Here is a 12,103-nt window from a genome sequence, read left to right as displayed (position 1 = left end):
AAAATTGGATTGCTCCTGGATAAATATATTGCAATGGAAATACAGAGTAATCTTCTTGACAAATACCTGCAATTCATCTAATCACAGAATACTACAGTGCAGAAGAGGCCCATCGGCCCATCGAGTCTGCACCGACACATGAAAAGCCCTGATCAGCCCACCTAATCCCACTTGCCAGCACTTGGCCCATAGCCTTGAATGTTATGGTGTGCCAAGTACTCATCCAGGTACTTTTTAAAGGATGTGAGGCATCCCACCTCTACCACCCTCCCAGTCAGTGCATTCCAGACCATCACCACTCTCTGGGTAAAAATGTTTTTCCTCCAATTCCCACTAAACCTCCCACCCCTCACTTTAAACTTGTGTCCCCATGTGACTGACCCTTCAACTAAGGGGAACAGCTGCTCCCTATCCACCCTGTCTATGCCCCTCATAATCTTGTAGTAATAATAATGATCGCTTATTGTCACAAGTGGACTTCAATGGAGTAACTGTGAAAAGCCCCTAGTTGCCACATTCCGGCGCCTGATCGGGGAGGCCGGTACGGGAATTGAACCTGCGCTGCTGCCATGTTCTGCATTACAAGCCAGCTGTTTAGCCCACTGTGCTAAACCAGCATCTTGTACACCTCAATCAGGTCACCCCTCAGTCTTCTCTGCTCCAGAGAAAACAACCCTAACCTATCCAACTCTCTTTATAACGTAAATGTTCCATCCCAGGCAATATTCTGGTGAATCGTCTTGGCAGCCCCTCCAGTGCAATTACATCCTTCCTATAATGTGGCGACCAGAATTGCACACAGTACCCCAGCTGTGGCTTCACCAAAATTCTATACAGCTCCAACATGATCTCCCTGCTTTTGTGATCTATGCCCGTCTGATTAAAGCGAGTGTCCCATATGCCTTTTTCCCCATCCTATTAACCTTCCTGTCTGCCTTCATAGATCTATGGTCAAACACACTGAGGTCCCTTTGTTCTTGGAAACTTCCCAGTGTCAGACCATTATAGTATACTTCCTTGCTAAATTACTCCTTCCAAAGTGTATTGCCTCATACTTTTCGGGGTTAAATTCCATCTGCCTCTTATCCGTCCATTTGACCATCTATATAAATGACAAGTTATAGGGGCCCAGCACAATCCCTGTGGTACGCCACTGGTTACTGGCTTTCAGACACTAAAGCAGCCGTCTATCATCACCCTCTGTCTCGTACCGCTAAGCCAATTATGAATCCACTTTATCAAATCGCCCTGTATCCCGTGTGTATTTGCCGCCTTGTCATGTGGGACCTTGTCAAAGGCTTGCTGAAATTCATATAAACTACATCAACTGCACTACCCTCATCTACACACTTGGTTACATGCTCAAAAAATGCAATCAAATTTGTTAGACATGACCACCCTCTGACAAAGCCATGCTGACTATTCCTGATCAAACCTTGTCTCTCCAAGTGGAAATAGATTCTCTCCTTCAGAATCTTCTTCAGTAGTTTCCCAACCACTGATGTGAGACCCGCTGGTCTGTAGTTCCCTGGCATGTCGCTACAACCTTTCTTAAATAGTGGGACCACATATCTGTCCTCTGGCACCTCCCCAGTGGCCAGTGTAGTTTTTACCTCACCACTATTCTTAGAATTCCCCTATACCAAAAAGGGTCGATTTATTCTAAATGGTGAGCAGGGATTCTCATTCCCCGACTCCCACGCAGACTTTGGCGGGTGCTATTCAGGTCAAACTAGTGTTTCAAGTTATCCCCCGGTATAACCCGTATCTTCGTAGAAGAATTTTATTTACTTACCACTTAGTAACTTACACACCGGTCCAGCTTGCTAAGTGAAGTAAAGTAAAATTTTTAAAGAAAATAATAATAACCACTCTTTCAGGTTATCAATTTGAACTTAATTTTATTTTCAAGTTAAAAGAGAATAACTACTTTTACAGAAAGGTAGAAAGATCTTTTCTTGTTCGGACCAGTTGCAGACTTTCAAGTCTCTCTTGACAATCAGTTTTCTTTAACTTTTGGTCTTCTGCTGACTTCTCTGGGCTGCTCGGTCTGTTGATGCTGCTTGTCCCATCACTGAGGAAGATGCTCTGATTATCTGCTCATTATCCCCAGTTTTTATAGCCATTTGAGGCCCCTTAACCTCTATACCTGGCACCCTTCAGACTGTCTGCATGACATTTGGTAGGATAAGTTTGAGCAGTTTAGAAGCGTGGCGCTGCTTCAACAGCGACAGTGCAGTTTCATCCTCTCTAGCTCGCCATCCTTGACTGCATTTTTCTCACTTTGCTTGACATGTCATAAATTTGTTTGTGCCTTAGTTCGCACTCTTTTGGTTTCATGGCTTTTCTGATGCACTTTTTCTCTGATTCGACTCGGGTCACCTTCAGGTTAAGCTGATGTCATGTTAGTGTTATTCCCCCTGACTCTAACTTTATCTGCTTTGGTCATCTTCAAAAGGTTTTAACTTCAAATGTGATGTACGTTATAATGTTACCGTGTCACCTTCCAGTTTTCTCAATTTGTTAATCAGTTGTTTCACTTTATTACTAGTGTTAGCAACTTTTCACACTTAACAGTTGTTCCTTATCTTATACTTTAGATTCTAGCTGCTTTTCCTAATTGTTCAAAAATAATTCCTTACTTAAAGATTTGTGAAATACTGTTCCCTTTCATATAACTTTAAGAGTTTTTAAGTCAATCAAATGTCTTTTCTAGCTTGTGAATTAAAATGAAGCTCCTATCTGTTTTCATCCCTATCTGTGAAGTTGTCTGCTTTCAAAACAGGCTGCTGCTGTTAACCCCTTGTGGGACTTCTCCTTTTTATTTAAACGCCTCCGGTATTCTTGGTCTTATTTTCATGTTTCAAATGTCATATTCTTCCAAGTTTTCACAACACCAGAGAGGAATAAAACATTTGGGTCAGAGCCCCGGTAATCTCCTCCTTCGCCTCCCAGGGCAGCCTGGGGCACAATTCATCCGGACCTGGATATTTGTCCACTTTTAAGCTCGCCAATACCATGTCAATCCGATGACAAGTTGCGCAAGAACCTCACAATCTCTCTTCCTGAGTTCTGTAACTACCTCCTTATTCTCTTGGGTGAAGTCAGATGTTAAATATTCGTTCAACACCCTACTGATATCCTCTGGCTCCACCCACAGATTTCCCCCTTGGCCCTAAATGGGCCCTACCCTTTCCTTGGCTTTTCTCTTCTCATTGATATACTTATAGAATATCTTGGGAATTTTATCTTCTTTTACCAGCTAGAGCTTTCTCATATTCCCTCTTTGCTCTCCTAATTAATTTCAGCTCCATCCTGCACTTTCTGTACTCCACTAACGCCTCTGCAGACTTGCTCTCCTTATACTTGTTAAAGGCCTCTCTTTTCCTTCTCATCGTATCCTGAATGTCTCTGGTCATCCATGGTTCTCTGGGTTTGTAACACCTTCCTATTACCCTAGAGGGAACCTATTGGGCATTGTTCCTCCCCATTTCATCTTTGTACCCCCCCCCCCAAATGCTCTCCTGTAGTTTTCCGCACAAGTAATATTTTGTGTAAGTTTGTAAAGCTCCAAATATATTTTTGTTTCAAGAATATTAAGTTAAATTATATAATTCTGATTTAGTGAATATTCACATGCAAAAGCTGAAATGTTACATGGTAGATTTTTGCCTTTACAACATGGGAATTCAACATCTCCTGAGTGAAGTGGAGAAATGAAAATTATGGAGGATAAGTTACATCTATGGTCTCCCACAACCCAGATGAATTTATTAATTTTTCCTCAAAATGTATTCCCTTTTGTCTATTCTCTGGTGTAGGATTTATATTGGAGTTCTACTGGTGGTAATAATCTTTCACTACATTGCACAAAGATGTTGACGTTTAAATGTAATCCTTTCGGTATTGCTATTGGGGATGTTTGGAAGGACAAAATGATGGCTGAGGAACATGCACACTCACGTGTTGAGGCCTTGGAAAGGATACAGCGATTTACTAGAATTAGGCTGAAGGACTTCAGTTATGTGGAGGTACAAGAGAAGATGGGGTTGTTCGCTTTTGAGTAGAGAATGGTGGAGCAGATTCAACAGTAATTTTGAGAGGTAATTGGATATTCATTTGAAAAGGAACCAAAGCATGTGGCGCAATGGTTAGCACTACTGCCTACGGCGCTGAGGACCTGGATTTGAGTCCCGGCCCTGGATCACTGTAGGTGTGGAGTTTGCACATTCTCCCAGTGTCTGCGTGGGTTTCATCCCCACGACCCAAAGATGTGCAGGTTAGATGGATTGACCACGCTAAATTGTCTCTTAATTGGAAAACAAAATAATTGGGTACTCTAAATTTATTTTAAAAAATAATTGAACTAATTATGTATTTATTTCAAACAGCCTGCATAGGTATAATGGGCAAATGGCCTCCTGTGCTGTATGATTCTATACTTCTATACAGTACTTGTTCCCTCCGAGTAATTCTGAGTCCAGTTTTAGTGTACCCACTGCCACCCTGACTAAGATTGGCAAACAACAAAAAATAGACTTTCCTGGTCACATAGCTCACTGCCACAACACATGACTGAACCAGGGCTGCGAATCAGCAAAAGTGTGCCATTTACCCCAATCATGCTCCAGACTAGACAATCTGTTCAAAAACAACAGGCGTGATTCTAAGGGAAAAATTCCTAAGTTTCATTTGTGACAGGTTTTGTTGGGAGTTCCACACCGCTAGCTCACCACACTTAGTCACTTTTTTGTGCCCTCGGGAGTTTTTACTCAGTAAAGCCCACACTCAGAATTATTTTCACTCCTGGGGAGGTGAACCACTACGTCTAGGTGTATTCCCAGGATACACACAGAGGTGGAGGCAGCCAGCTGTCCTGTGGCTTTCGATGACCCCTGCAGATGTCCTCTGGGGCCGCGGGGTTCCGGTGCACTTGGCGGTGGCACATGCAAAGCAGCCATGCTGCCCTGTTCTGGGTGCTGGCTGTGAGATACAGCCTCGTCAGAGGGGTGGAAAGCGGGGGAGCTGGTGACCACCAGGAACATTGAGGCTGGAAGATGTACCCCCCCAGGACACCTAATCTGGAAGTCCCACAAGCAGATGCACCTCCAACCCACTGCTGTAGTGTTCTAAATTCAGTGTTGCAGGTGCCCCAGGCATTGTTCAGATGAGTCCCGACGTCCCCACGTCACGTTATTCCACATGTGTTTCATACCGCCGTGTTTTCCTGTCGGCATTGCAGAGAACCTGGCATGTGGGGGTTTTGGGCCTTCATCTTTACCCCATTAACAGGATGCAAATTAGATTCTCATTGGCGGTTCTGAGCTGCCACGGCGGGCACCAGTGGAAGATTCCGCTATAATTCACACAGCCATGAAGCTGATTTATCTGAGCAACCCATCATCTTCTCTCCCCACATCTGCCACTGAACCTGTGGGGGCTTGTGAGCGTACAGCCCTTAGTTTTCATTTCCTTCTATAGGTATTCTCTGGAGTAAAATATTTTAATTTATTTCATCATTCATACCTTTTTAAAAAGAATTCTGATATTGCAGTTATTGTAGTTTTAAAGTAGCTTGTGCAGCAGAGTAATTGTGAAATCACTACCAATAGGAGTGATGGGACATGTGTTACAGCCCGCGATGCACTGATATTGATTTTTAAAATTGTGTTGACAGAAATGGACTAATAAGGCTGGTAAATAATGTCTTTGGTAGCAGTGATTAAGTTATGAAAAATCGGTGACGTGTCCACTGGTATCTCATTATGTTTTCCCAAATTTATTTTTGTATTCTTAATAGTTTCTTAGGCTAGGTCTGTGCGATACCTATACCTGTTGTGTTTATTTATTTATTTTTTAAAAAATAAAAATTTAGAGTACCCAATTCATTTTTTCCAATTAAGGGGCAATTTAGTGTCGCCAATCCACCTAGCCTGCACATCTTTGGGTTGTGGGGGCGAAACCCACGCAAACACGGAGAGAATGTGCAAACTCCACACGGACAGTGACCCAGAGCCGGGATCGAACCTGGGACCTCGGCGCCGTGAGGCAGCAGGGCTAACCCAGTGCGCCACCGTGCTGCCCTGTGTTTATTTTTGGTTGCACACTACATTTCTCTTCTCACTTTTTCTCTTTCTCGCTCACTCAGCTGCGCTTCGAAAGCTAGTGATTCCAAACAAACCTGTTGGACTTTAACCTGGTGTTGTAAGACTTCTTACTGTGCTCACCCCAGTCCAATGCCGACATCTCCACATCATGGCTCTCTCAGAAAGCAGCGAAACTAGTAATTATATTAATATAGAATCAAGGAAACTTGCAGCACAGTAAACCATTATATTATGAGGAAAGATGGCACAAACTAGACTTGTATTCCCTAGAATTTAGAAGATTAAGAGGGTGATTTAATCAAAGCTTTCAAGATATTAAGGGAAATGATAGGGCGGACAGATAGAATCTGTAATCTAGGACTGAGTGATCTAGCCTAAAGACTCGAGCCATGCCTTTCAGGAATGAAGTTAGTAATTATTTCTAGATACCGAGGTCATGGCAGTTGTGCCCCCCCCAAAAAAAATACACAGCGTGATATCACACCACCGCGAATTACCGTTGGTTTTCAAAAGTAAAAACCAGTCGTGATTACCACTCTGGGGTGATGAGGGACCTGGAGGCCCCAGGGGTTGGGGGGCCAACGCTGTGCATTGCTTCTGGCAGTGCCAGGGGGGCAACCTTCTCTCCATTTGGGGGAGGCAGTTTGGGGGGGGGTAGAAGGGAGAGGGGGGGAAGGGAGGGGGTGGGGAAGTGTCCCCTGTCACTTCCATGGTGGGGATGGTCCTCCCATAGAGGGGTGGGGTAACTCCGCAAGGTAAAGATGGTACCCCTGATCTCTCTGGAGCTGGCTTTGCCTTTCTATCATCCCCCTCCCCGCCAGAGTGACAGGGAAAACCCTGCCTACAAATGTTCTGTGTACTAAATGCCAGAAAATTTGGTCTGAAAACTCAGCCCTGTTCCTGGAGAGAAACATGCCAACTTCAGACAGAGCCTAACACTCTGGTTGTCAAATATGTTCCTGACAGAGACAGTTGTGCTGGGAGTAGAGTAATAGATTGGATTGAGGATTGGTGTCTGACAGAAAGCAGAGGGTCAGGATAAATGGATCCTTCTCTGGCTGGCGAACTGTAACCAGTGGGGTGCTGCAGGGATCAGTTTTTGGACCTCAACTGTTTCCAACATATATGAATGATCTGCAAGCAGGGACAGATAGCAAAATTTGTGGATGATACTAAAATAGGTGGGAAAGCAGGCAGTGACGAGGGAGATAAAGATTTTATAGATAGGCTAGGAGATTGAGCCAAAATCTGGAAGATGGAGTTTAATGTGGATAAATGTGAGGTTATCCATTTTGGCTGAAAAAATAGAAAGGCAAATTATTATCTAAATGGAAAGCAGATTCAAATACATCTAGGCAGAGGGATCTTTGTTCCTGAATCGCAGAAAGCCGGTGTGCAGGTACAGCATGTTATTAAAAGGGCAGATAAAATGTTAGCAATTATTGCAAAAGAACTGAAGTATAAAAGTAGAGAAGTGTTGTTGCAATTGTATAGGGTGTTGGTGAGACCACATCTGAAGTATTGTGTCCAGTTTTGGTCTCCTTATTTGAGGATGGATGGCATTGGAGGCAGTTCAGAGGAGATTCACCAGATTGATTCGGGGGATGAAAGTATGAGGAGAGATTAAACAGTTTGGTCTTATACTTGCTGGAGTTTAGAAGGATGAGAGGGGATCTGATCAAGGTATATAAAGAGGGATTGATAAAGTAAACATAAATGTTCCCCCTTGTGGGCCAATCTAGAACGAGAGGCCTCAAATGTAGGTTGAGAGGCGGTTGATTTACAACTGAGATGAGGAGGAACTACTTCTCGCAGAGGGTGATGAATTTGTGGAACTTGCTGCCCCATAGTGCGGTGGAATCTGAGTCATTAAATTGTTTCAAGAAGGAGATGGATATAATTCTGATTTTTTAAAAATGGGTTGAAAGGATATGGAGAACAGGTAGGGAGCTGGATTTGAGACCAGGAAGAGATCAGCCATGATCTGATTGAATGTCGGAGCAGGCTCGAATGGCTGAATTGCCAACTTCTGCTCCTAATTCCTATGTTCCAATGTATGTTTTAAGAATTAGCAATCGTAAAGACTGAGTTTATGGAAGAAAAACAAGAATGTTTTAGCTTTAATCCCAAACACGATTTTAAAAAAATGGTTTTAAAACTGCTGTTTTTTTTGTGAATGAATACTTTTAAATTCAATCTAATATCCTTCAATAAAAGTAAAAGCAATTATTTCACCAATTAAAGTCTTATGTGTTTCGAGTCAAAGGAGAATCTCTGAAAGCTGATTTTTAAATGTCCTTTCCAGTGTGCTAATTTGATAATGCTTAGATGAATCATAGTTATCTATGATTGTATTGCTGTAACAATTGAAATACTTTAAGAAGGGTAACAAAAATCACACAGCTGTGAACAGAAATGTAACTAATTTATTCTCTAAACGTTATCTTAATTAAGGTAATTAAAAAAATAATTGCTGTGTGCAGGTCAAGGAATTCTACTGTGACTATTTCAGGGAGATTAATGAAGTCATGGGTCATGGGCGTGATCGAACACTGCCCGAAAAGCAGCTCCCAGGATCTACCCGGCTTGCAAGCCTTGCGTGATGTAACGCGGTCACACGAGACGTTGTGATGTAAATCCCGCCCATTGTGGGTGGCATTACTTTTAGGCAAATCTACACAGCTAGTCTCACTTTAATGTGCAGTTTCCCGAGGTACCCGAGGCGTTTGGATCTATCCCCTTCACTTCAGAGACCTCAGGCCGTTCAGTACTGGTCTCCACAAACTGAGACTAGAGGAAATGGCACTCACGGGAGTCTCCCAGGGGATCAGAGGCCCGCAATGCATGCCCTTTGGGCAGGATGATATCCTGACACCCTGGTAGTGCCACCCTATCAGTGCAACCTGGGTGCCAGCCTGGCACTGTCAAGGTACCCAGTTGGCGCTGCCAAGGTGCATAGCTGGTATTTTTTGCGCGGTGGCAATTGGGCCAGGGTGCTCTGCGCGGTGTTGTTCCGGGGGGGGGGGGGTGCTCGCAGGGATCCTCTCAAAGTGCTTTGTGACCTGTGTATGAGGGGGTCGGGGGGGTCGGGACACTATTTTAAAATAGCGTTCCAATCGCTCGCTACACTGAGGAGTTCTGGCGAGTGGAACTCCTCAGTTCCCAAAAGGGGGCTATGTGCAGCCTCGGCTGCTCATTCCTCGCTAAGGCGCCCTATCTAACTGGGCTGCCGTTTCTCGGCGCTGCGAGCACCAGAAAACATGCAGCTAAACGCGCTCGCAATGGGACTTTTTCCCCATTTTGTTAAATCACGGCCCATATTTTTTGAGTTTTCAAGACATCCTCTATGTATTGTGTTGGCAGATTTTCTTTGTTTTGATATATTCAAAAGTAAATTGCTGTCATAGCACTGTCCAGGTAAACAGACCACCTTGTATAGCAGATACATTCTAAACAGGACTGCAGGGAGTATTTGCTAAAAGTTACATTTTTTTGGCATTGTAAATATTTGATTCCTACTCATTGCCTATACTGAAAACTTAAAAGGGTCTGTTACATTTATCATCCATGAAGTTCTAATAATTGGCAAATATGCCCTAATTACAGCTTTTTGTCCTAACCTAAGGTTGTAATATCCTCTCTGGAGGTACTGCAGTGAACATGCCTTTTAAAGGGGAAAACCTTGGGCTGGATTCTCCGTTTTTGGGACTAAGTTTTCACGACGGCATGGGGACTATGGTCTTTTACGCCAGGAAAACTGGCGTCGAAAGGCCACAGATTCGCCGTCTTGCTGGGGCTAGCAGGCAGCCATTGTAGAGCTTGCAGCTCTAGCTGTCGATACCCCAAGCGCTGAGTCCATGCATGTGCACGGCGGCAGCCTCCAGCGGCCACGCCATGCTCCATGGCAGATTCAGCCCGTGGACCTGGACTGGCAAAATAGTGGCCTGCATCGGCCGCTCGCGCGCCCTGGACCATCCGCGCACACTGCCCCCAGCCCCAAATGCAGCACCCCCTGCCCGCCGATTGGCCTCCCCCGACTGTGGCAGCCCTGGACTGAATCCGTAGCCGCCACGCGAGGATCCCGGACAGTGGGACCAAGAGAGCTCCACGCTGTCAGGAATTCGGCCGGTCGGGGACGGAGCATCGCGGGGCGGGCCTCAGGCAGTGGCCTGAGGCGCTGATTTTCGGGGGACGGAAAATCGTTGCTCCCGATTTCGTGTGCCGAAACAGATTCTCCGCCCCATCGGTGAATGCGATTTTGGCGTTGTGGAGCGGAGAATCCAGCACCTTATTTCTTCCCAAACCATTGCCTGAATAACACTCCACTTGCACGTGACCAAGGAACTTCAATTGTTTTTCATCTTAATGCTTAGTTGGTTTGTGCTTCTGTGACCTCTGCCAACCAATTACCGTAATATTATCAGCACTTGATGTTTAAACTAAAAGATTATAATTATTTGAAATGGGGCATTGATCTTGAAAGCCTCTTTTGTATGGTACTACCATGATAATTGTTGTAAATTGCGAGTGTATATGATAAAATGCCAAGCTGCAATGTTGGATACAAGTGAAGTGAATGCAATCTAAGCAATTATTAGACTGAATTTACAAAGTTTTTTTTTCTATTACGTACACGTGACCAGCAGTTTCACATCATGGTTCTCACATTGAAGAAACTTGTATTTCAAAGGAGAACAGCGTCTATGTGTAACCACAGAACAATATGTCCTAATAGAGCTCACAATGTGATGATCCTAGACCAATCCGTGCAAGCTCCTATAATGTACATGTCTGTTAGCCAATCCGACAAGCTGCTATGTACAGCTTCTGAAGTCCACAGATTAGCAAATAGAGGAAGTACTGTGCCGTGTAGCTTCTACAACCAGGGTGTTCAAAACTGCTTATGCACAGAGCTCTTTGTCTCGATTGAGTTGGGGGAAAATCAATTCTTTGTTGTATAAAGACATTTTTATTAAGGAACACAGAAGAATTAACACTGGAATGAAGTAGGTGAAAATAATGGCAGTGAAAGGATTCACCAGCGTAAGTTGCAAAACCTCTTTGATTAGGAAGTAGGCCGTGGTGCTTTTCTGTTTCAGATTTGGTGCCTGTGGTCATATTAAACGACTTGCTTTTAAATTCAAAACAGTAAATTGGCCATGATTTCTGTGAATAATTTTATAGTTTGTGTGTTGGCTTGTGTGTAATTTGTATGAGTTTTTATTACAATTATTTACAATATTTAAAAGCTAAGAATGTGGCAGTGCTTCTGTGAATATTGAAGTGTTGACTAGTTCAACCTTTTTTTGAGTAATATGAAGAAAAGCAGAATTTTTCTTTTTAAATTTAGAGTACCCAATTCATTTTTTCCAATTAAGGGGCAATTTAGGTTGTGGAGGCGAAACCCATGCAGACACAGGGAGAATGTGCAAACTCCACACGGACAATAACCCAGGGGCGGGATCGAACCTGGGACATCGGCGCCGTGAGGCAGCAGTGCTAACCACTGTGCCACCGTGCTGCCCCAAAGAAAAGCAGAATTGAATGCATTGTATTCTTGTATTAACAGGAAAATTTTGCTCTTCCCTTGTTCCCACCCTTTCAGATCAAAGAAAAAAGTGTTTGTGTATTCGTAGTTAAGGTATCTTGAGCTATATGGAAGTACTAACTTTAAACCTCCGAGGGCCTCAAAAGATTAGTCGACCCTCACGATTTATTTAATGCATTCCATGTGGAGGTAATGTTGAGAATCTGTCTTCTGCCTAAAATATTATTGTCAATTCATTTAGAATATATTTCAATTTGATAGGTGGGTTCATATTTCCTGATGAAAATATGCAGTTTGGTAACGTGTTTGAATGTGCATTTCAGTAACAATTAAGTTTCAACTATAATTCATAACATTCCCCACCACCAATATTTCCACTTTTCTGAAAACAGTGTAGAGGAAGTTTTACTCTGCATCTAACCCCATGCTGTACCTGTCCAGGGAATGT

The 12,103-nt window shown here is 43.6% G+C and overlaps 1 protein-coding gene across 5 annotated transcripts in view; it reads left to right on the top strand.

The window, feature by feature from the left end:
- osbpl9 (oxysterol binding protein-like 9) overlaps positions 1 to 12,103 on the top strand; it is a 353,537-nt gene that overhangs the window by 168,958 nt on the left and 172,476 nt on the right. The window contains exon 1 of one of the 5 annotated variants that reach the window (XM_072510899.1): positions 10,977 to 11,150. The exons of 3 other annotated variants lie outside the window; for them this stretch is intronic. In XM_072510899.1, the coding sequence (XP_072367000.1) occupies positions 11,127 to 11,150 (24 nt within the window). In that variant the 5' untranslated portion in view covers positions 10,977 to 11,126. Of the gene's footprint in view, positions 1 to 10,976; positions 11,151 to 12,103 lie in introns of those variants that run through there. One more of the 5 variants, XM_072510898.1, reaches the window with a different exon arrangement.

The sequence above is a fragment of the Scyliorhinus torazame genome, chromosome 7 (assembly GCF_047496885.1).
Source record: "Scyliorhinus torazame isolate Kashiwa2021f chromosome 7, sScyTor2.1, whole genome shotgun sequence".
NCBI classification, from domain to species: Eukaryota; Metazoa; Chordata; class Chondrichthyes; order Carcharhiniformes; family Scyliorhinidae; genus Scyliorhinus; species Scyliorhinus torazame.
Note: the sequence above shows the minus strand (reverse complement) of the source record. Positions and strands in the feature narration are given on the sequence as shown.